General features: G+C 43.3%; 2 protein-coding genes across 6 annotated transcripts in view; one reads left to right on the forward strand and one right to left on the reverse strand.

The window, feature by feature from the left end:
• gpsm2 (G protein signaling modulator 2) overlaps positions 1 to 12,129 on the forward strand; it is a 106,848-nt gene extending 94,719 nt beyond the window's left edge. For 2 of the 3 annotated variants that reach the window (XM_038794800.1, XM_038794799.1), the window contains exons 14-15: positions 1,534 to 1,739; positions 10,264 to 12,129. In XM_038794800.1, the coding sequence (XP_038650728.1) occupies positions 1,534 to 1,739; positions 10,264 to 10,440 (383 nt within the window). In that variant the 3' untranslated portion in view covers positions 10,441 to 12,129. The remainder of the gene's footprint in view (positions 1 to 1,533; positions 1,740 to 10,263) is intronic. The other variant, XM_038794801.1, reaches the window with a different exon arrangement.
• Positions 12,130 to 13,685: 1,556 nt separating this feature from the next.
• clcc1 (chloride channel CLIC-like 1) overlaps positions 13,686 to 20,781 on the reverse strand; it is a 61,325-nt gene continuing 54,229 nt past the window's right edge. For all 3 annotated transcript variants that reach the window (XM_038794805.1, XM_038794803.1, XM_038794804.1), the window contains one exon: positions 13,686 to 15,362. In XM_038794805.1, the coding sequence (XP_038650733.1) occupies positions 15,315 to 15,362 (48 nt within the window). In that variant the 3' untranslated portion in view covers positions 13,686 to 15,314. The remainder of the gene's footprint in view (positions 15,363 to 20,781) is intronic.

The raw sequence follows: 20,781 nt of genomic DNA on the forward strand, positions 1-20,781 counted from the left end.
ATTTTTGTCTGCCTTTCTGGACAGAATGTAGAGCTTGCTGTCTGACCCTAGTATGCAAGTAAACTCCATGGGCTGGATTTTCCACAGTCCCGTGCCGAAATCGCAAAGAATCCAATTTCACGCCAAAATCGGGCCCGGCGATTCTCCGGGATCCGAGAATCGGAGTGTTTGCGGAATACTCCGCGCGGTTAGGTGCACCATTGCCAGAGGCCCGGCTAGCGATCCTCCGCTCCCGACCGGCCTAGTTCCCGACAGTGTGGTTCTAACCATCTATCACCGTTCATGGCGGCTGCGGACTCAGTTCGCGGCCACCTTGGGGTGGAGGTGGGGGAGGACCTTACAGGTGGCTGGGAGACAAATTGGTGCGGTTGGATCTTCGGGCGCGCAGCCGATTGGGGAGTCTACGTTCTTCATCTGCCTCTGTGGTCCGATGGCGCTCTGCCCGGCCGCTGGAGGCCACCGCCATGCGCGGACTCAAAAACCGGAAGTGCGGCGGCCCGTATCGACAGCCAAAGTTATGTGAACTACTCTGGGTCCCTGCTAGCCCCCTGCAGGTCAGTGAACAGGCTGAACTTTTTTATAGCAATCTTCAGAGTGAAACGTACGCCGGCGTGGGGGCCATAGTCCCATTTTGGGAGAATCCAGTCCCATTTTGGGAGAATCCAGCCCCATGTCTGCAGGGAAGGCAAAAGTCAGGATTATGGAGAGGAAAACACCAAATAAAGCAGGGGCTAGGATACAGCACTGTTTCACTCTCTTCTTCGCCCTAAGACTATAGGAACAGATGACATAAAATTGTGTTATCCAGTGCATGTCATGGAAGGAGGAGATGAGACAAAGGAGCTTTAGTGGACAGCCAGTTTTCTCCAAAATCTTCCAAGTTTGCTCATGTTCATCAAGAGAAGCAACTTTGCTGGCTTGTGCACCATCGCAGGATCAAAGACTATGACACATTCTCAAAAGAACTTCTGTGAGTGAGGTAGCCAGAAGACCAGCAGGGCACCTAAAGCTCCGCATCAAGAAAAGTCTGACATTGAGGCCCTAAATGTTCATTATCCTACCTGGGAGATACTAGCCAATGACTGAGGAAAATAGTAACAATACCTGGGGCAGGCATACACCACCAATCAGTGGCTACAGCAGCTTGGCAACAGGTATCAACACTGAATACAACACCTGATGACCTCATATGTGGAACTTGTAGCAGAATCTGCCTTTCAGATTGGTCTCTTCATCCAGCAGCCAAAGTGCACCATATGAAACTATCTCACCCCCGAAGGCTTTGTCGTTCATCACCACGTGGAGATGGAAGGATGTCGATTCACTTATTTGATCTGTGTCTAATCCAGTTAAAAGCAGTCTTGCTTTAACTGTGGATCCAACTTGTTCTGTAATAATGCTGTTGCTAAATAGAATATCAAGGTTACTGGCTCTGTAAACTTAATTTTAAATCCAACAGAGGGGGGAAAATCCCCTTTTATTGAGGGTGCAGTTTGTAAATTTTTGTGTTTAAAATATTGTTTTCTGTTTTAGTAGTCTCACCGCAGACCGATGATTTTTTGGATATGCTTGCAAGTTCTCAGAGCCGTCGATTAGATGATCAGCGTGTAAGCATTAGCAATCTTCCAGGCTTGCGGCTTAACCAGCATAATAGTCACTCTGTTCTTGGTCACTTGATCACCAGTGGAGACAGCAAGGAGCCAGACGATTCTTTCTTTGATATGCTGGTAAAATGTCAGGTTAGTCAAATTTTTATACCATGCATCTTTATTAACTTAATTTAATTTATGTGAGGTGGTTAGCACTGCTGCGTCACGGCAGCGAGGACCCGGGTTCGGTCCCAGGTCACTGTTCGTGTGGAGTTTGCACGTTCTCCCTGTGCCTGCGTGGGTCTCTGAGACTAAGTGTAAGTAAGTGAATTAGGCCTCTGAGCGATAAAACACTGAGACAAGCCTGCACTACTGGAGTTTGTGATTGAAGCAAATATCATGCCCACGTTTAAAAATAAGTTAGGATAGGTTAATTGAAAAAAAATAAGGGATAAAAGGAATTTGAGAATATGATAGGCACATTGAATTAGGACTACTGCTCATAGGGAGAAATTAGGTTAGGTGCTGGAGTTGGCCATTTGGCTTCTCAAGTCTGTTCCACTATTTGATAAGATCGTGATTGTTCTCTACTCTACTTTCCTGTCTACCTTCCCTAACCAGAGTTTTTTTTTAAGAACATATTTTGAGGCATTTATAATTTTAACAATTTTAAACATCAAATTTCAATGAAAAACAAAACCACAATAATATACCCAACAACCCCCCCCCCCCCCCCCCCCCCCCCAGGTACAAACCCCAGCCAACATGGCTTACACAAAGAGTGGCACCTTCCCCAACCACCCCATGCCACTTTCTCTTTCTCTTCACCACCGCCCCCCCTGCCATTTCCGAGCAAACCCCTGCAACAAACCCCCACCACGTTGCTAACCCACACCCCCCAACTTCGGGGGCTCCCGAGTCCCTCCACCCTAGTGAGATCCGTCTAATAAAATTTGACACCAGGGTGGTAAAGGCCAGGACATCGGCCTCTTTCGTCCCCTAGGCTCCCGGGTCTTTAGACACAATGAAGATCGCCACCTCTGGACTCGGACCCACGCTCATTTGTAATACCTCTGACGTGACATCAGAAAACCCCTGCCAGAAATCCCTCAGCCTCAGACATGCCCTAAACATATGAACATGGTCCCAGGACCCCCCCCCCCCCCCCCCCCCCCCCCCCAACCCCCCACACACAGAGCCCACACCTATCCTCCACCTCCTCAAAGAAGCTGCCCATCCAGGCCACAGTCATGTGTGCCCTGTGGACCACCTGAAACCGTATCAGGCTGAGCCTGGCGCATGACAAGGATGCATCAACTCTCCTCAGGGCATCCTCCCATAGTCCAGCCTGCAACTCCCCATCCAGCTTATCTTCCCCTCCCCTATAGGGGCCCCACTCTATTAGTTCCTTATAGATCTCGGAGACCTTCCCCTCTCCTACTCCTGTCCTCAACACCACCTTGGGCAGCACGGTAGCATTGTGGATAGCACAATCGCTTCACAGCTCCAGGGTCCCAGGTTCGATTCCGGCTTGGGTCACTGTCTGTGCGGAGTCTGCACATCCTCCCCGTGTGTGCGTGGGTTTCCTCCGGGTGCTGCGGTTTCCTCCCACAGTCCAAAGATGTGCAGGCTAGGTGGATTGGCCATGATAAATTGCCCTTAGTGTCCAAGATTGCCCTTAGTGTTGGGTCGGGTTACTGGGTTATGGGGATAGGGTGGAGGTGTTGACCTTGGCTAGGGTGCTCTTTCCAAGAGCCGGTGCAGACTCGATGGGCCGAATGGCCTCCTGCTGCACTGTAAATTCTATGATTATCCTATAGCCCATGCGGAGGTAGGTGCAGGAAGGTCGAAAACTACCGGAACCCATTCCCCCCCCGGCAACTCAAATTCCTCCTCCAGACTCAGGAAACCCCCATCAATAAAGAGATCCCCAAATCTTTCAATACCTGCCTGCACCCGCCCCCCCAATAACCATAGAGTCTTGATTCACAAGATGTCAATATACCTCGACCTTGAAAGGTTACACCGACCATTCCTCTACTGCACTGGGGAACAGAATTCCATCGACCACTATCTTCGGAGACTAAACTTTTACACTGTGCCCCTGAGTTCCAGTATCTCCCACAAGGAGAAACAACCTCTCAGCATTCACCTGCTCCAGTCCCCCAAGGATCATATCTGTTTCAATAAAATCACCGCTTATTCTTCTAAGTTCCCAAACCCAACTTTTCCTCATTTCTCATGCAGTTAAGTACTTCCAAAGTAAGGATGCCAAAACTGTATTCAGTACTCCAAATGTGGCCTCACCAACACATTGTACGACTGTAACAAAACTTCCCTACTTATATACACTATTCCCCTTGCAATAAATGCCAACAGTCCATTTTTCTGTCTTTTTTTGGTAAATTTAGAATACCCAATTATTTTTTTTCCCCCCAATTAAGGGGCAATTTAGCATGGCCATTCCGCCTAACCTGCACATCTTTGGATTGTGGGGGTGAAACCCACGCAGACACGGGGAGAATGTGCAAACTGCCCAAGGACAGTGACCCAGGGCTGGGATTCGAACCCGGGTCCTCAGTGCCGTAGGCAGCAGTGCTAGCCACGTGCTGCTCCATTTGCCTTTCCAATCACTAAGGTACCTGCATACCAAGATTTGTGTAGAGTTCTGCAATCTCTCCATTTAAATGAGATGTTGCTTTTCTATCCTTCTGGCCAAAGTGGGTGTCTTCATATTTTTCCACATTTAAATATCATCTTCCACTATTTGTCCACTCACTTCACCCATCCAAAGACTTTTTGGACCGATTTAATGTCCTCAACATATTTAGCAACCATGTTTTCCCAAGGTGGGCTGACCAATCAATCCACTGGTCTGGATAGACTTCACCCCAAAGTCTTGAAAGACATGGCCGATAGTTGATACATTAGTTTTAGTTGATGCACTGATTTTAATTTTCCTAAGTTTCCTAGATGCAGGAAATTAGCAAATGTAACTTGATTATTCTCCAAAAAAAAAAGGGGGTGTAGGGAGAAGTGCATGCGGAACTGGAGGAGGATGTGTTGGGGGCGGGCGGGGAGGGAGGAGAGTTAGAATGTGTTTGGGGCGGTAGAGTATGTGTGGGAGTATAGATCATTTTTGTTGAGGGGTGGGTAGAACACATGTATGCGGGAGAGAAATGGGTGTTTGGGGCAGTAGAGTATGGGCGTGGCAGGGGTTAAGAGCATGTGTGCTTGAGGGGGGTTAAAGTCTGTGTGCGTGAGGAGGTCAGGAGTCTGTGTGGAGGGGGGGGGGTTGAGTGTGATAGAGGGGTTGTGTGTGTCTACTTCCTTAACATTTGCCTTCTTCCAATCTAATGGAAATTTCCCCAAATCTAGTGAATTATGGAAAATTAAAACCAACATATCAACTTTCTAACTAGCCGCTTCTTTTAAACCCTCTGATGAAATCCATCATGATCAGGAACTTGTCAAGCTACAGTTCCAACAATTTGCAACACACCACTTCCCTGGTGATAATTTTCTCCCTCCCTTGCAATTCTTGACTTAGTCATTTCAAGGATGTTACTTGTGTCCTCTATGAAGACCAATGCAAAATATGTTCAGTCCATCTCCTTATTTTCCATTATTAACTCACTTTCAATAGGACCAACACTCACTTTATTAACTCTTTGTAAGTGTCCAAAGAAACTCTAGCTTTCTCTCATCCTCTAATTAGCTCCCCTCCTGATTTCTTTTAATTGTTCTTTGCTGCTTTTTAATATTATGCCTAATTTTCACACCTGCCAAACCTTTTTTTTTAAAGTTAACCATGGATGGTGGGTCCTCTGCTTAATTTTTCTTTTTGTTCAAATATCTATTGTGCACTCCGAAATATCCCCTTAAACGTCCCTTAACCTAAATTGCCAGTTCACTAGCCAACCGTAGCAACAGAAAACAACCCTACCCTCCCTACGCAACCAGGCCCCGTTCTAGTTTTTCACCCAAACCCCCAGCCCAAACGCAGAAAAAAAATGAACATCCCCTTCCCACGACTCAATATTCCTGAAAGAAGTTGATGAACAGCTTCCACCTTGAACGACGAACTTGATATTCTCCAAATGCAAAAAATTCTGCCAAATCGTTCACCAATACCCCTGCTTTCACCGGCTCCAAATCCCGCCAGCACATCAAAATCTGCCTCTGGACCATCAGGGAGGCAAAGACCAAGACGTCGGCCTCTCTCCCCACCTGTACTCTTGGATCCTCCGATACTCCAGATATCACCACCTCCGGACTCGGGGCTATCTCTACCCCCAAAACCTTTGACATTACGTTTGCAAATCCCATCCAAAACCCCATCAACCTTGAGCACGCCCAAAATATTCCCCCCCCGCACATGATTCCCCCCCGCACACTGATCTTACATCCCCGAAAAGAACTGACTCAACCTGGACATCTTCATGTGGGCCATGTGCACCAATTAAAACTGGATGAGGCTTAGTATTGCACATGACGAGGTTGCATTAATCCTCCGCAAATCTTCATTCCAGCGCCACCACCCAGCTCCTCCCACTTGCGCCTTCCCCACCTACACAAACCTCAATCATCCTATTAACCTTCCTAAAAAAGGACTTGGTCACAAAAATCAGAGGTTCTGAAACACACAAAAAAACTGACAACACTGTCATCTTTACCATCTGGACCCGACCAGCCAATGACAATGGCAGCACATCCCACTTCATAAAGGCTGTCTTAATTTCATTCCCCAACTGCGTCAAGTTTATGCAGCTGGGCCCAACTCCATGCCACCTGTATCCCAAGGTAACAAAAACTCGTCCTGACCAATTGGAGCACCAGTTCCTGCAACCTCCTCTCCTGCCCCCAGGCATTAATTGGGATTACCTCACTTTTCCCCATGTTAAGCTTGTACCCCACAATTCTGGTGCATGACCCACAAACGAGCAGGATACAACACCCCTAACTTCGTTCCTTCCTTGGAGAGAGCTGCTTTGATCCGATTGAACCCGGCCTGCCGCATGGCCAACTCTGCACCCAAGTCCTGGGTTCCTTCCCAGGTGTACTTTCCCGTCTCCTTCGCCTGCCTCAGAATCATCTTACCGAGAAAACGATGCAACAGCACCACCATTGCCCTCGGCCTCCTCCTCAATGTCCTGTGCACTCTATCTACCTCGGGGCAGACAGCTAAAGAATCTCTCTCCCACCAACATCTCAAACATATTCGCCACATATTATGTGGCCTGTGCTCCCTCAATCCCTTCAGGCAGCCCCACAAACCAAAGGTTCTGTCTCCTGGAGCGATGCTCCAGGTCCTCCACCTTCTCCCTCAACTGTTTCTGGCCCTCCACCACAAGCACCATCTCTGCCTCCAACAAGACCAGCCGGTCGTCATGTTCCACCACCGACTCCTCCAACTTCTGGAGCACTGAACTCCAACTCCAGCTTCCGCTCCACTATTTCAATAGCTGCCCTAAGCAGCTCCATCACCGTAGCTAGGTCCTCTGAGAACGTAGCATTCAAGTCTACCAGTTGCTCAATAGACCAGAGTGGGCAAAGATGCTACAGAACCCTGCGCCATATTTCCCTCTGTTGCACTTCAAAACACCTCCCAGCCAGACTGCTGCTTCTTGCTCATAACACTCATCGTCTGATAAACCATAAGCCGGCTCCCCAGGAGAAGCGCTTCTATCTCTGCGTTCACGTCTTCACAAGGAGATCATTAATTAATCCCATCTTATTGCACTATGGAAGGTCTAGTATAGCATTCACCCTGGTTTGCTCCAGAATGTGTTCATCTAAGAAATTATCCTGAAAACATTGTGTGAATGTTATCTAGACGCCGGAATGTGGCAACTAGGGTTTTTTCCACGGTAACTTCATTGATGCCGGCTTGTGACAATAAGCGATTATTATTATTAAGCTACCTTTGTCCATCTGATTATTCCAGTCTATATGCACATTAAAATCCCCCGTGATAGTTGCCATACCTTTCTGAGATGTTCCTTGTGTGATGAGTTTTAGGTGGCCCAGATTGTGTCCTAGGCCCAACCATCTTCAGCTGCTTCATCAATGGCCTCCCTTCCATCATAAGGTCAGAAGTGGGGATACAATGTTCAGCACCATTCGCAACAACTCCGATAATGAAGCAGTCCATGTCCAAATGCAGCAAAACCTGAACAATATCCAGGCTTGGGCTGAAAAGTGGCAAGTTACATTGGAACCATACAAGTGCCAGGCAATGACCATCTCCTACAAGAGAGAATCTAACCATCGCCCCTTGACATTCAATGGCATTACCATCACGGCATCACCCACAATCAACATCCTGGGTGTTACCATTGACCAGAAAATGAACTGGATTAGCCATATTAATACTGTGGCTACCAGAGCAGGTCAAAGGTGAGTAACTCACCTCCTGAGGCTCCCAAAGCCCATCAATCATCTACAAGGTACAATGCAGGAGTGTAATGGAATACTCTCCACTTGCCTGGATAACTGCAGCTCCAACAACACTCACGTCCGACACCATCTGGGACAAAGCAATCCACTTGATAGCTCCCCACTTCCACAAATATTCAAACCCTCCACCACCGATGAACAGTGACAGCCGTGTGTACCATCTACAAGATGCACTGCAGTAACATGCCACAGTTCCTTAGACAGCACCTTCCAAACCTACGTCCACTACATCTGGAAGGACAAGAGCAGAAGAAACCTGGGAACCCCACCACCAGGAAGTTCCCCTCTTGGAAATATGACACTGTTCCTTCACCGTTGCTGGATCAAAATCCTGGAACTCCCTCCCCAACAGCACTGTGGGTGTACCTTCATCTCAGGGACTGTAGCAGTTCAAGGAGGCAACTCACCATCACCTTCAGAAGGCAACTAGGGATGGGCAATAAATGCTGGTCTAACCAGCGAATCCCATATCCCATAAATGATTTTTTTTTAAATGCCACTCTCAAGTCATTTATCACTCATCTCTACCCAAGCTGCTTCTATATCCTGCTTTCTTGAACTTGGGTCATCCTCATTGTGCTAATGCTGTCTTTAATTAACAGAATCACTCTTCCACCTTTTTCTCACTTCCTAAAATCATGTACTCGTCAATATTCAGGCCCCAATCAATACCATCCTAGAACCATGTCTCTGCAATTGCTACTGGATCTTACGGCAAATAAAGATAATTAAGTATGAGTTCATCTGTTTTGTTTTGAATGCTATGTGCATTTGAGTTACAGAGCCATACGTTTTATCTTTTTTATTATGTTTGTAGCCTCTAGCCTTATCTGTTGATTTACTCTTAGACTTGTACTCAGTTCTTTATCGTCCCGGTCTGTTTTTAATTTTTCATATTAATCCCTTGTCTTTACTCTTTGATCTACCACATCTCTTGCCCCCCACTATTCAGTCTAAAACTCTCACCCTAATTATGCGGTTTCAGGTGCAGACCATCCCAATGGTACAGCCTTCACTTGCCCCACTGGTATTATTATCCTACAAATTGGAACCTACTTCTCTCACACCAGACTTTGAGCTCCATATTTATCGCTCTAATTTTACACACGCGCTGTCAATTTGCATGTGGCTCAGGTAATCTAGAGATTATAACCTTTGGAGGTTCTGTTGTTTAAGATAGTGCCTAGCTCTTCATACTCTCTATGCAGAACCTCTTTCCTAGTCCAGAATCTTTTTCCTACTTCTACCAGTGTCGTTGGTACCAACATGGACTACGACAATTGTCTCCTTCCCCTTCCACTGCAAGTTCCTCTCCAGCCCTGAACCGATGTCCTGAACCCTAGCACCACAGCCATTTGGACTTTTGATGTAGAGAACAGTGTCTATCTCTCCCCCCTCCCCCTCATTATACTGTCCCCCACTACCACTACATTCCTTTTTGCTCCCCCACTTGAATGGTTTCCATGGTCAGTTTGCTCATCCACCCTGTAGCCTCCACTGTCATCCAAACAAGCTGAGAGAACCTCAAACCTGTTGGACAATTGCAGAGGCTGATGATATTTATGCACACCTGCCCTCTGTCTCCTTACAAGCCTCACTCTCTTGTCCCTGACCAAAGCATCCAGTTAACTTTCCCCCTATGTGTTGCAGCGCTTGCAGCTCAGCCTCCAGTTCAATAACTGAGCTGAAGCTTCCCGAACCACAATGCAGATGTCACACTGGCATCCGAGAGCTTCCACATGCTGCGGTCATGATACATTACCTGTTTGCCATCCATAATGTATTTGAATGAATTACTTAGGTTTTATTCACATTTATGTTGCTTATTTCTATATATTAATTTTACCACCCATTTATATGCCATTTTGAACATTGCGACTGGAACACACTATCTGGAACTTTAACTGCCTATCAGATATTCACTAAACAGTTAGCCCCTTTCGCTATAGTAGAGCAAGAACCAATTCCTACATGGTGAAAAGATAAAAAAAGAAAAGGAAAAGACCTACCTCCCCACCCTCTCACCAAACTTCCCCCGGTTTTCACTCAGATGCTCAGCTATGCTTGTTTAATTTCAAAAAAATACCAGGTGGCTTAAATATTAAAACTTCAGAGGAGAACATCCTTAATTGTGAGTGACTTAAATTTCTAGTACCTTCAAATATAATTAAAAAATTATTCTTTCAGTATCTTTAATCAATTGTGCTTTCTTCAGGGCTCTAGGCTAGATGACCAGAGATGTGCACCACCACAGCCTGCACGTAAATGTATTACTGTTCCTGACGAAGACTTCTTTAGCCTAATCCTGCGATCTCAGGCCAAACGGATGAATGAACAACGGGTTGCACTTCCCTTCAACATGATAGAAAAAAAGAGGAACCTCTCCCATTGAACTGAATGAACATGTTTACTTATAATTCTTTAAAAACTAATTATTCCAGGGAAATTTAAATTAATGGTTTGGATTTGGTAAAATTCACACCACTTTGGAGTGAAGTCAGTCCTGTCTTCTATTGTCCACAAGTGTATGTTGCTTTTAAGTTTTTTTTTAATGTTCTGTTCCAAATTTTACAGGAATTTGAATGACTTGAAAAGGTAGTAAACAATATCTATTAATTTATAAACTGATCAAAAAGGTTTGCTAGGATTCTATATTTTTTAAACTGAAAACTTTTTATTATCACTGATCTATTGATCATGACAAGTAAAAGATTATCCTGATTTTTTTCAGATGCTACATCAACAAATATTGATAACTAAATTCATTTTACCAGATTTGTTAGCAGCAGAAAATTGCAATTGCCTTCATTTTTAAAAAAAAATACCCTTTAGGCTTTTAGTTTTTCACATTTAGTTAATACAGGAAATCATTGTTATTAAAAACAGAACTATTTTGTGAGGTACAAAAATATTTGTAGCTGTGTTCTACTGCCAGTCTTGTGCTGATGTTCTCTCTTGTAAATGCATGATTTGTGGATTTTTTTGTAACTGTTGCTGTAAAAATTTTTTTAGTTCTTGATTGCAAATCCTATACTGGGCATTTATAACGTGTTTTACATAATTTACACTTGTTTTTGTGGGTGGGGTCAGTATTGAGTTTTCATATTTAAGGCTCCAAATCTAGCTCCCAAATCATTGGTCCTGCTTTTGTAAGGTACATTTGTAAAAGGATTAAACAAAAATGTTCTTCAACTTGTGGAAATTCTGCACAAATTAACTAACGGGCAGATTTTTTTTTCAAATTCAAATCTCAAGATAAAAAGCAATGTAACTAGGCATGCTGAAGAAATGGTTTTCCTTCTACAATTCTATAGCATTTCACATTTCGGTTTACTTTACTTTTATCTCTACGAGAAGCAATTTTGGGGAATAACTAAATATATTTCTTTAATTGTTCATAGTCTTTATGACAATGATATGCAGTAGAAGCAATGGACAGGCATGCCAAGATTGAGGTAATGTCTTATTTCATCAAAGTACTAAGATGAGATAGACAAGTATACATGTTTAATTTTTTTTTAAGGATCCCAGGCAGCTTTGTTCGAAAATACCTCGTACTTCCACAGCAAAAGGAACAATAATTCTATTCATTATTAGTCAATATAAAAGAGGACCAGTTTAGCTTAGCTGGCTGGACAGGTGGTTTATGATGCAGAGGGTGGTCAACAGCGTGGGTTCAACTCTTGTACCAGCTGATGTTATTCATGAAGGCTCTGACTTCTCAACCATGCCACTGGTCTGAGGTGTTGTGATCCTCAGGTTAAATTACTGCCAGTCAGCTCCCCACCCCACACCAAAGGGGAAAGCAACATATGGTCATCTGGGGCTATGGTGACTTTACTTACTTTAGTCAAAGAAAACATTGAATAATGGTAGAATAGAGTACTTATTACATTTTATATTTTTGGGTAGGCAAGGACGACAAGTTAATTTTTCTCAAGTGTTGATCACTATTGCCTTTCAGTGCAACAACGAGATATTTGTCATGTTTTGTTTTTGCAATGATGTAGTGTGTTGTGGAATCATGACTTCAAAACGTATTTTTATTATAGATGGAACATTAAAGAATGCTGCCTCCAAATCTGAATTCTGTCACATTTGTTTAAGGCACTGGACAAAACAAAAAATTATTCAGTGTCCAACTAGTATAGCTTCAGTGACCTAACTATGAAAGATTGCTGCAAATGTTTTAATACAGCACTTTGGACAGTGCAAAAGTTAGGGTGCTGGAAGCAACAAATAGCAATTTTCAAATGGGGAGCACGGTGGGTCTAGGAAACATTTTAAGAATTGCTGGTGGGAACACAGCAGGGAGCCTGTAGTGCTTATGACTGGAGTGTGAAAAAGCTGTCCAAAAGGGGAGATTTAAACTCTGTTGCTCATGAGTGGCCATTACAAGAGTTGAGAGGCTTGATTTTGTGAGAAGAGAATATTTGGGCTCTTGAGAGAGATACATGAGGCTGCAGGCACCCATGCCGTCATGCTGCCTTGGCCTGGTTCAAAGCCGCTCTTCTCCCAGATAGAGGAACAAATCTCCCGCCTGCCACAGCCTCTATCTGGCCGAGGGCAGCAGTAGAAAAATGTGAGGCTGCTTAGGAATGGCTCCCAAAACCATTACTGGCCCTCTGCTCTTGCTGCATATACATTTCTGAAAGCAATGGCCAACTCAGCCATGACTACTGTTTTCCTTTTAAATTTTAATTGCTTAGCTCCAGCCTATGCTTGATGGCCCTAATTAGGTGCCAAACTTGGTTCCAGACCAATTAATGGCTATCACATTAGGAGGTTAAGATCTGGTTCATGACCCTGGAATGAAAATTCAGTCCATAGAATTCAAAATTAAGTTATAATGCACTACTTTAAAACACTGGCTTGATTTTGACTCAACTGGAATTTTGTATTCAATGCTGGGCAACACAATTTAGGAAGGATGTAGGTTTTACAGAGGGTGCCGACAAGATTTACAAGAATGATTCCAAGGATGAGGGACTTCAGTTATTTGGATAGATTGGAAAATCTGGGGCTATTCTCCTTAGAAAGGAGAAGCTTGTGAGGAAATTTGATAATTTCATGAGGTTTTTTTTTTTACTATTCATTGTAAATGAGTGCCCTCCAATTATTGACCCTTCCAGCAATGCGAACAGTGGCTGGGTTTCTCCGGTCCCGCTGCAGTGAATGGGGATTTGGCTGAGCGCCAAGCTCTCCGTTCTCGCTGGCAACAGTAGCAGGACAAATTTGGATCAGAGAATCCCAGCCAGTTTCTCTATGTACTCGGTCATGAGACCCCCACCACTCCAGCAGGAGTGTTATATCCAATTTTGGGTAGTGCATTTTAGGGATGATATCAAGGTCTTGAAGAGGGTGCAGAGGGACTGACAGGAATGAGGGACTTCAGTTATGTGAAAATACTGAAAAGGCTGTGGTTCTCAAAGTGTTCAAAACTGAAAAGGATTTTGATAGAAACTCAGAATTAAAGTGTTCTGGAATGCATTGCCTTAAAAGGGTTGTGGAAATAGATTCAATAGTAACTTTCAAAACAGAATTGGATAAATTCCCGAGAGGAGAAAAATACAGAGCAATAAGGAAAAGAAAGCTTTCCCAAAAGAGGTAAGCTAAGCATAAATGATTTCTTTTAAGTTTGTATGAAAAGTTTAATTTCATGAACATACTAAAACCAGGCCTGTAATACATGTTTATAAATGACAAATCAACTCCTTTCTATAGGACTCCTTAAAAATTACTTTTAAAATGTTTGCATCAAGAATTTGAGTGTCTTTACTATGCCAACTTTAGAAATTAATGCAAAAACAGGCTTTTTACTTCAGCTGGGAAACAAATAAAAGCAACCACAGTCAATTATAGTATGAACAGAAATAATAACTACATTATGTGAAACCACTATCAAATTTAAATTGTGTTTTTCTTTTTATGCAAGCAGTTCGTGGATGCTGCAAAATAGTCTTCGGGTGTTCATTAAAAAATATCTACTTTTCCTACTAGTATTATGTTAGAAGAATTGCCACTGCCATAAACAATATAAAATAATTAGCCATGAAAATCTCCATCTTGATTTTTAAAATACTTATAAATTTTAAAACCACATAATTAATTTCTGTGTTGCCAAGTTTCTGTGTCCAATGAATAACTCAGAATTCTGTCACTAATCCAAGAGACTTTACTAGTTTGCCATTTTGAATACAGCCTCACTTAACTTTTGTCAGTTCTCCAATGTGAATTCTTCAGATTTAAAAGAGATCTGTTCAAATCAACAGCAAAGTGAAACAAAAGCACATACATTGAAGCTCAACTATTATACATATAAATGTTTTGATTGTTAGAAATGGAAAACATGGCGCAATGCACTCAAAATACTATTGAAAAGAGAACTCGAGAAAATAGCAGCACATCACATAGGATGCAACTATCTTAGGCCACTGACCAGACAAAGTAGATTCATGCAGCAAGGCCTCACATTCAAGCCCTGTTTCCGTCTTTAGCTGGTTTTGACTAACTTCAGGTTTGTTTATATTTCAGATGCCACTCAGTGAAACATCACAACAGCATAATCTCAGTGCACCAAAAGGAACTGACATATGACCAAGTTATAGACATTTCTTCCGTTTCCTTAGCAGAAAATAATTTTTTTCAGCCAAGTATCTGCATGACAGTACTGAATCTAAACAAATTAATGATAAACCAGCACTAATCCTATTGGTACTAGTGGAAGTAACATTCAGTGCCAAAACTGAACCTCCTGATGCATTGATGATAGCCTAAGATTTACACCGGAGCTCTAAGTTTGTGCCATCTATAGAATTCCCAAAACACCATTCCAGTCTGGGGAACAAACAATGGACTAGCAAATGCTACTTCCAGGCTAAATTAAAGAAATTTTCAATGGAAAAATTGATATAATGTTAGACAATTAGCCTTAATTGAATTTGGTGCTACTCATACAAATGTGTTATTAAAAAAATAAATAGCTAAAGCTACTATAGATTAAAATTAAATTGAAAAATAGAAGTACACACTGAATGCCTGAAATGAATAACTTTTAAAATTTGCATCACGTTGCATGTTTTTTTCTGATAACAGATTTACTTTGTGTTCAATCTGACGCTTTGTTCACAAGATGCATGCGAACACTTCAAATGTTAACAAAGTCAAGAAGTGAGTTGCACTTCATTACGAAAAATATTTGAGGCCATTTGATTGAAATTTCCAATAACCAGCAATTGGTGCAACATGTAACTAATGCTGGTTTCTTCAACGGAAATCTTCATGTTCTTTGGTTCTTTCCAGATTAGTGAAAGCCTATGGAACAAATAAGTATTAATAATTCATCTCAAAGTTTGAAAATAATGATCTACATTATTTCACCTGTGAAGTGTTTAATAATCAAAAGAGCTGATGTTACTCCATTCGCATACAATATGAACAATATTCAGTATCTCTGAATATCTTTAATGACATACAGGGAAATTGACAAAATTTATTACATACTTCACCCACTTTTATATTACAATATTTGAAACAAAGACTAACATGGGATTTTACATTTAAGTTAAATTATACATCAGTGGCAAAAGAATTGTTTAAATTTGAAAATGCAGAGAAAGATTTATGCAAAATTCAAATAAGTTACGTTAAGTTAAGATCGGATATCCCATCAATGTAGAACAGTGATATTTCATCAATAATACTGTACATTCTAGAAATTGCTCGCTCAAAGCAATAATTTGTTTTTGCTCAGGAAAACACCAGACTCTTTCTTTCTGAAAATGCTGATTTACGATTTAACTTCAGGCAAACAGTTAAAAATCTAAACATCAGACCTTGGAACAGATTACCAGCACATGCGTTAAACACTTGTATACTTTCAAGGGAGATCAGGACCTGTTCATGGCTGGGGTGGAGATCACCTGGTACATAAGGTAAAACCCTGCATGATTAAACAGGGCCAGTGTGGACTCCAGTTTGTTTCTCCAATTGGCCTGGTTTTTTAATCTGGTTTCTGCCCTTCCTTTCAACAGATTCCAAATTATTTCTGAAACTAGCATTCTCCTGTGCACGAAACCACAAAAATCAACAAAGCACAGCCTTAAATAAATGGACATTAACTGTACAGCACAATTGACAGAGAACCACTGTAACCTCCCTTTGTCCAAATAGAAACCTTCTTTAAAAAAATATTTTTATTCTCCTTTTTCACATTTTCTCCCATATTTGCACCAACCCATAATAAACAATAAGCAGCAATGAATGCAATGTCAATCCCCATATCAATAACAACAATCCCATCCTCCCACCAACCGCCAAACAACAGCCCGCAAGTTCATAGAATTTATCATAGAATTTACAGTGCAGAAGAGGCCATTCGGCCGTTGAGTCTGTACCGGCCCTCGGAAAGAGCACCCTCCACCCTATCCCCATAACCCAGTAACCTCACCCAATCTTTTTGGATACTAAGGGCAATTTAGCATGGCCAATCCACCTAACCTCCACATTTTTGGACTGAGAGAGGAAACCGGAGCGCCGGGAGGAAACCCACGCAGACACGGGGAGAACGTGCAGACTCCAGTGACCCAAGCCGGGAATCAAACTTGGGACCCTGGAGCTGTGAAGCAACTGTGCTAACCACTATGCTACCGTGCTGACCCATGTTAACATAAACAAATAACAAAAAGGAATCAGGAATCACCCACAGTCATCATTAACACATACGGTTTCCTCCCCCCAACGCCCCCTCCCCCAAACCAATGTTCGATTTTATCTAATTCTTCAAAGTGCATAATGAATAACGCCCATGAATTGTAGAACCCGTCCACCCTTCCCCTCAGTTCAAACTTAACCTTCTCAAGAGTCAAGAATTCCAACAGGTCCCCCCACCACACCAGGGCACAGGGTTGAGAGATTGCTTTCTCCATCCCAACACGATCCGCCTTTGGGCGATCAACGAGGCAAAGGCTACAACATCTGCCTCTGCGCCCATTTCCGTGTTGCTGGTACAGCACCTCGAATATGGCCTCCCGAGGAGGCCACTACACACTACAGTTTCACGTGCACCACTTTAGAGATCACCCTAAAAACCTCCTTCCAGTAATCCTCCAGCTTTGGACGGGACCAAAACATATGAACGTGATTTGCAGCCCCCCCCCCCCCCCCCCCCCCCCCCGGAACGTTCACACACATCTTCTACCCCCTCAAAGAGCCGGCTCAGCCTCCCCCTTGTGAGGTGTGCTCTATACACCACCTTCAGCTGTATTAGCCCCAACCTCCCGCACGAGGTGAAGACGTTCACACTCCGGAGCACCTCACACCAAAACCCCTCCTCCATACCCTCTCCCAACTCTTCCTCCCACTTTGCTTTGATCCCTTCCAGTGGTGCCCAAAATAGCCCCGTAAACCGCCGACACTACCCCCTTCTCCAGTCCCCCTGTCGTCAGCACCTCCGCCGGCAATGTGGAGGCCAACTCCACCACGAAGCTCTGTATCTCCTTTCTGGCAAAATCTCGACCCTGCATGTATCTAAACATTTCCCCCTGCTCCAGCCCATACTTCGCTCCCAGCTCCTTCAATCCTACAAACCGACCCCCAAGAAACAAATCTTTTATAGTGTCTTAATTTCCCTTCTCCTCCAATTTCCATCCCACTTCCCTGGCTAGAAATATTTTATTAATGCATTTAAAATTTTAACCACCAGGTATCAAAAGGAACAAAACAAGATAAATAACACACCCACTCAATAACAAACCCCAGCCAACATGGCTTACACAAACAGGACCTCCTTCCCCAGTCCCCCTTTCCACTGGCCTTCCTAACCTTAACTAAACTCCCCAGACCTCCCTTTCGCCCCCCTCCTGACAGCTTTGTTTCTCGAAAAAGCTGATGAACGGCTGCCACCTCTGGGCAAATGCCGGCAGCGATCCCCTCAAGGCAAACTTGATTTTCTCAAGTCTGAGAAATCTCGCCATGTTGCTAACCCATATCCCCGACTTTGGGGGCTCCAAGTCCCTCCATCCTAGTAGGATCTGTCGCCGGGCCACCAGAGAGGCAAAGGCCAGAATATCGGCCTCTCTCACCCCCTGGGCTCCGGGATCTTCCGACACGCCAAAGATCGCCAACTCTGGACTCGTTACCACCGTCACCGTTAATAATTTGGACATGACATCAGCAAACCCCTGCCAGAAACCCCTCCGCCTCAGACATGCCCAAAACATATGGACATGGTTCGCAGGCCCCCCCGCACAGTCCCCACACCCATCCTCCATCCCCTCAAACAACCTGCTCATCCGGGCCAATATAGAAAAGTTCTTAACTCTGTGACTAAAGTAGTTTCCAAACGATAGTGACTTTTAAGGGTGTCTTGACAAATACATGAATAGGATGGGAAGAGGGGGATACGGACCCCGGACTGTAGAAGATTTAGTTTAGACGGGCAGCATGGTCGGCGCAGGCTTGGAGGGCCGAAGGGCCTGTTCCTGTGCTGTACTTTTCTTTGTTCTTTGTTTGTTCTTTGAAATAGCGTATTTATGGATCAGATTCTACATACATGCCAATGTCAAGAATGATCCCGGAATGAAGGGCTTGTCTTATGGGGACACTGGGTCTGTTTTCGGTGGAGTTTAGAAGAATGAGGGGAGATCTTATTGAGACCTACAGAATACAGAGAGGTCCAGGTACAGCGGATGTGGAGAAGATGTTTGCATTGATAGGAGAGACTGGAATCTGAGAGCACAGCCTCAGACTGAAGGGACGATCCTTTAAAATTGAAAGGAGGAGGAATTTCATCAGCCAGATGGTGGTGAATCTGTGGAACTCATTGCTGCAGAAGGCTGTGGAGACCAAGTCTTTAAGAGAGAGATATATTAATGCGGGGAGAAGGCAGGAGAATTGGGATGAGAAACTTATCAGCCATGATTGACTGGTGGAGCAGACTCACTGGCCCAAATAGCCTAATTCTGCGATGTCTTCTGGTCAACCAAACCCAATTAGAGAATGGGTTTCAAATTCTCAATTACCTCCTCTCCTTTCCAGGGTGCAGTGGCATTTTTTGCCGATAGTCTGTTAATATGGAGACTTATCTGATAAATAATCAGTAACTCATGGCATTATTCCTGGGTACTGAAGTGTTTTTAAGTTCGTCAAACACCCATAATACTTTCATTCCTATTAATGTCAGTATACACTAAGATCTTCAACATTTACTTTACACTTTTGCTGCACAGATATCCTGGTTATGCTCAGTAAAGGCATGTCACATTCATAACTTTTGCAATATGAACTTAACTTTGTGTGAAATCTTTTGAAACTGACTTTTCTTTTGAAATGGATACGTGCTGCAAAGGGTAGCTGCCAAATTTCATCTGGCCTGATCTGTGTATTTGCAAACTACCACTCTGACTTGTAAAGGACAAAACGATACACTCCAAACTGTGTCAACTACCGTACCCCAAGATCATCCAAAAGACGGTGACTGTCTCAGTTCCCCCTTCAGGATTAATGTCTTCAAACAATAAACCAGGTTGTGGCCAATTAGCCCAAGACCAACACTATATCAGAAAATTGGGAAACGGGAACCGTGAGAAGCCGCAAAAGTTTCAGAACACCTCTCTTTTCAGCAATATTACGTTTCTGTACTAACACGTCCATGTCCCGTGACTACAATAACTCAACATTATCTTTCAGCACTGAAGGCAGCCATTCATCTTATCTCTTTAAAAGAGCTATCCCAGCCACTCTCCTGTTCTTTTCTCAGGACCTCGCAATTTTCCCTGTTTCAAGTATTTATCCAAAGTACTTTTGAAAATTATTAAATCAGGTTCTAACTGCCTGGGCAATGCATTCTACATCTTAATAACTCACTGTGCAAAAAAACTCTCATTCCATCTCTTGCCAATTACCTTAAATATGTGCTCTCTGGTTACCAACTCTTCAAACAAACAATTTCTCCCTATTTACTTTATCAAAATTTTACATGATTTAAGAATTAGACATTCCGGTTATATAAATTTAGGCTGTTACTATTGGGTGTCAACAAACTCTGATCTCGGTTGGTCAGAGAAAGGCTTTAAAAGAAACAAGGACAGACAATAAAACAGCAGGACCAAAACACCAAACCTGCTGCAAGTGGAGGACCTCTGTGCTGGCCAAGAACAATTTACACTTTTGTGTTAATTCAAGAGCCCAGAGTGACTTGTATTCGACATCCTGATTGAATTAACTGTCTCTCATCATACTCCGTTCCGCATATTATCAATTAAGGCAGATGTGAATAAAACAGAAATCATTTCAGTTCACATCTGGAGAAGCTGATTAGATTGCATAGATCTTGTGTTCAAGGGGGTTCCACTATTACATTATCGGGTCCCATTACCAGGCAAGCAGAGACAGGGTATTAAGAATAAACCTTTGAAGGCAACAAGGTCATTTAAGGCAGCAACTGACCTCATTGAACTCTCAGAAATGTTGCAGCATCTTTCTTGCCTTGAGCATCAATTACTTTGCCTTCATTTTTCCAAGCTGAGCAAGTGCCCAGTGGCCACTTTTCACACCTTCCTGTCCTACTCCCATTACTGAGCAGTTCTCCACACATCTCTTCATTGAGATGAATTTCCACTGCACAATGTGCCTATCCCATTGAAAAAACATTTTTCAGCCCCACATTTCAATAGCGAGGACATCAGTTCCCTACTAATATACCCTCCTCACTAAACAAGAAAATCATTCACCA

The sequence above is a fragment of the Scyliorhinus canicula genome, chromosome 4 (assembly GCF_902713615.1).
Source record: "Scyliorhinus canicula chromosome 4, sScyCan1.1, whole genome shotgun sequence".
In the NCBI taxonomy this organism is placed as follows: Eukaryota; Metazoa; Chordata; class Chondrichthyes; order Carcharhiniformes; family Scyliorhinidae; genus Scyliorhinus; species Scyliorhinus canicula.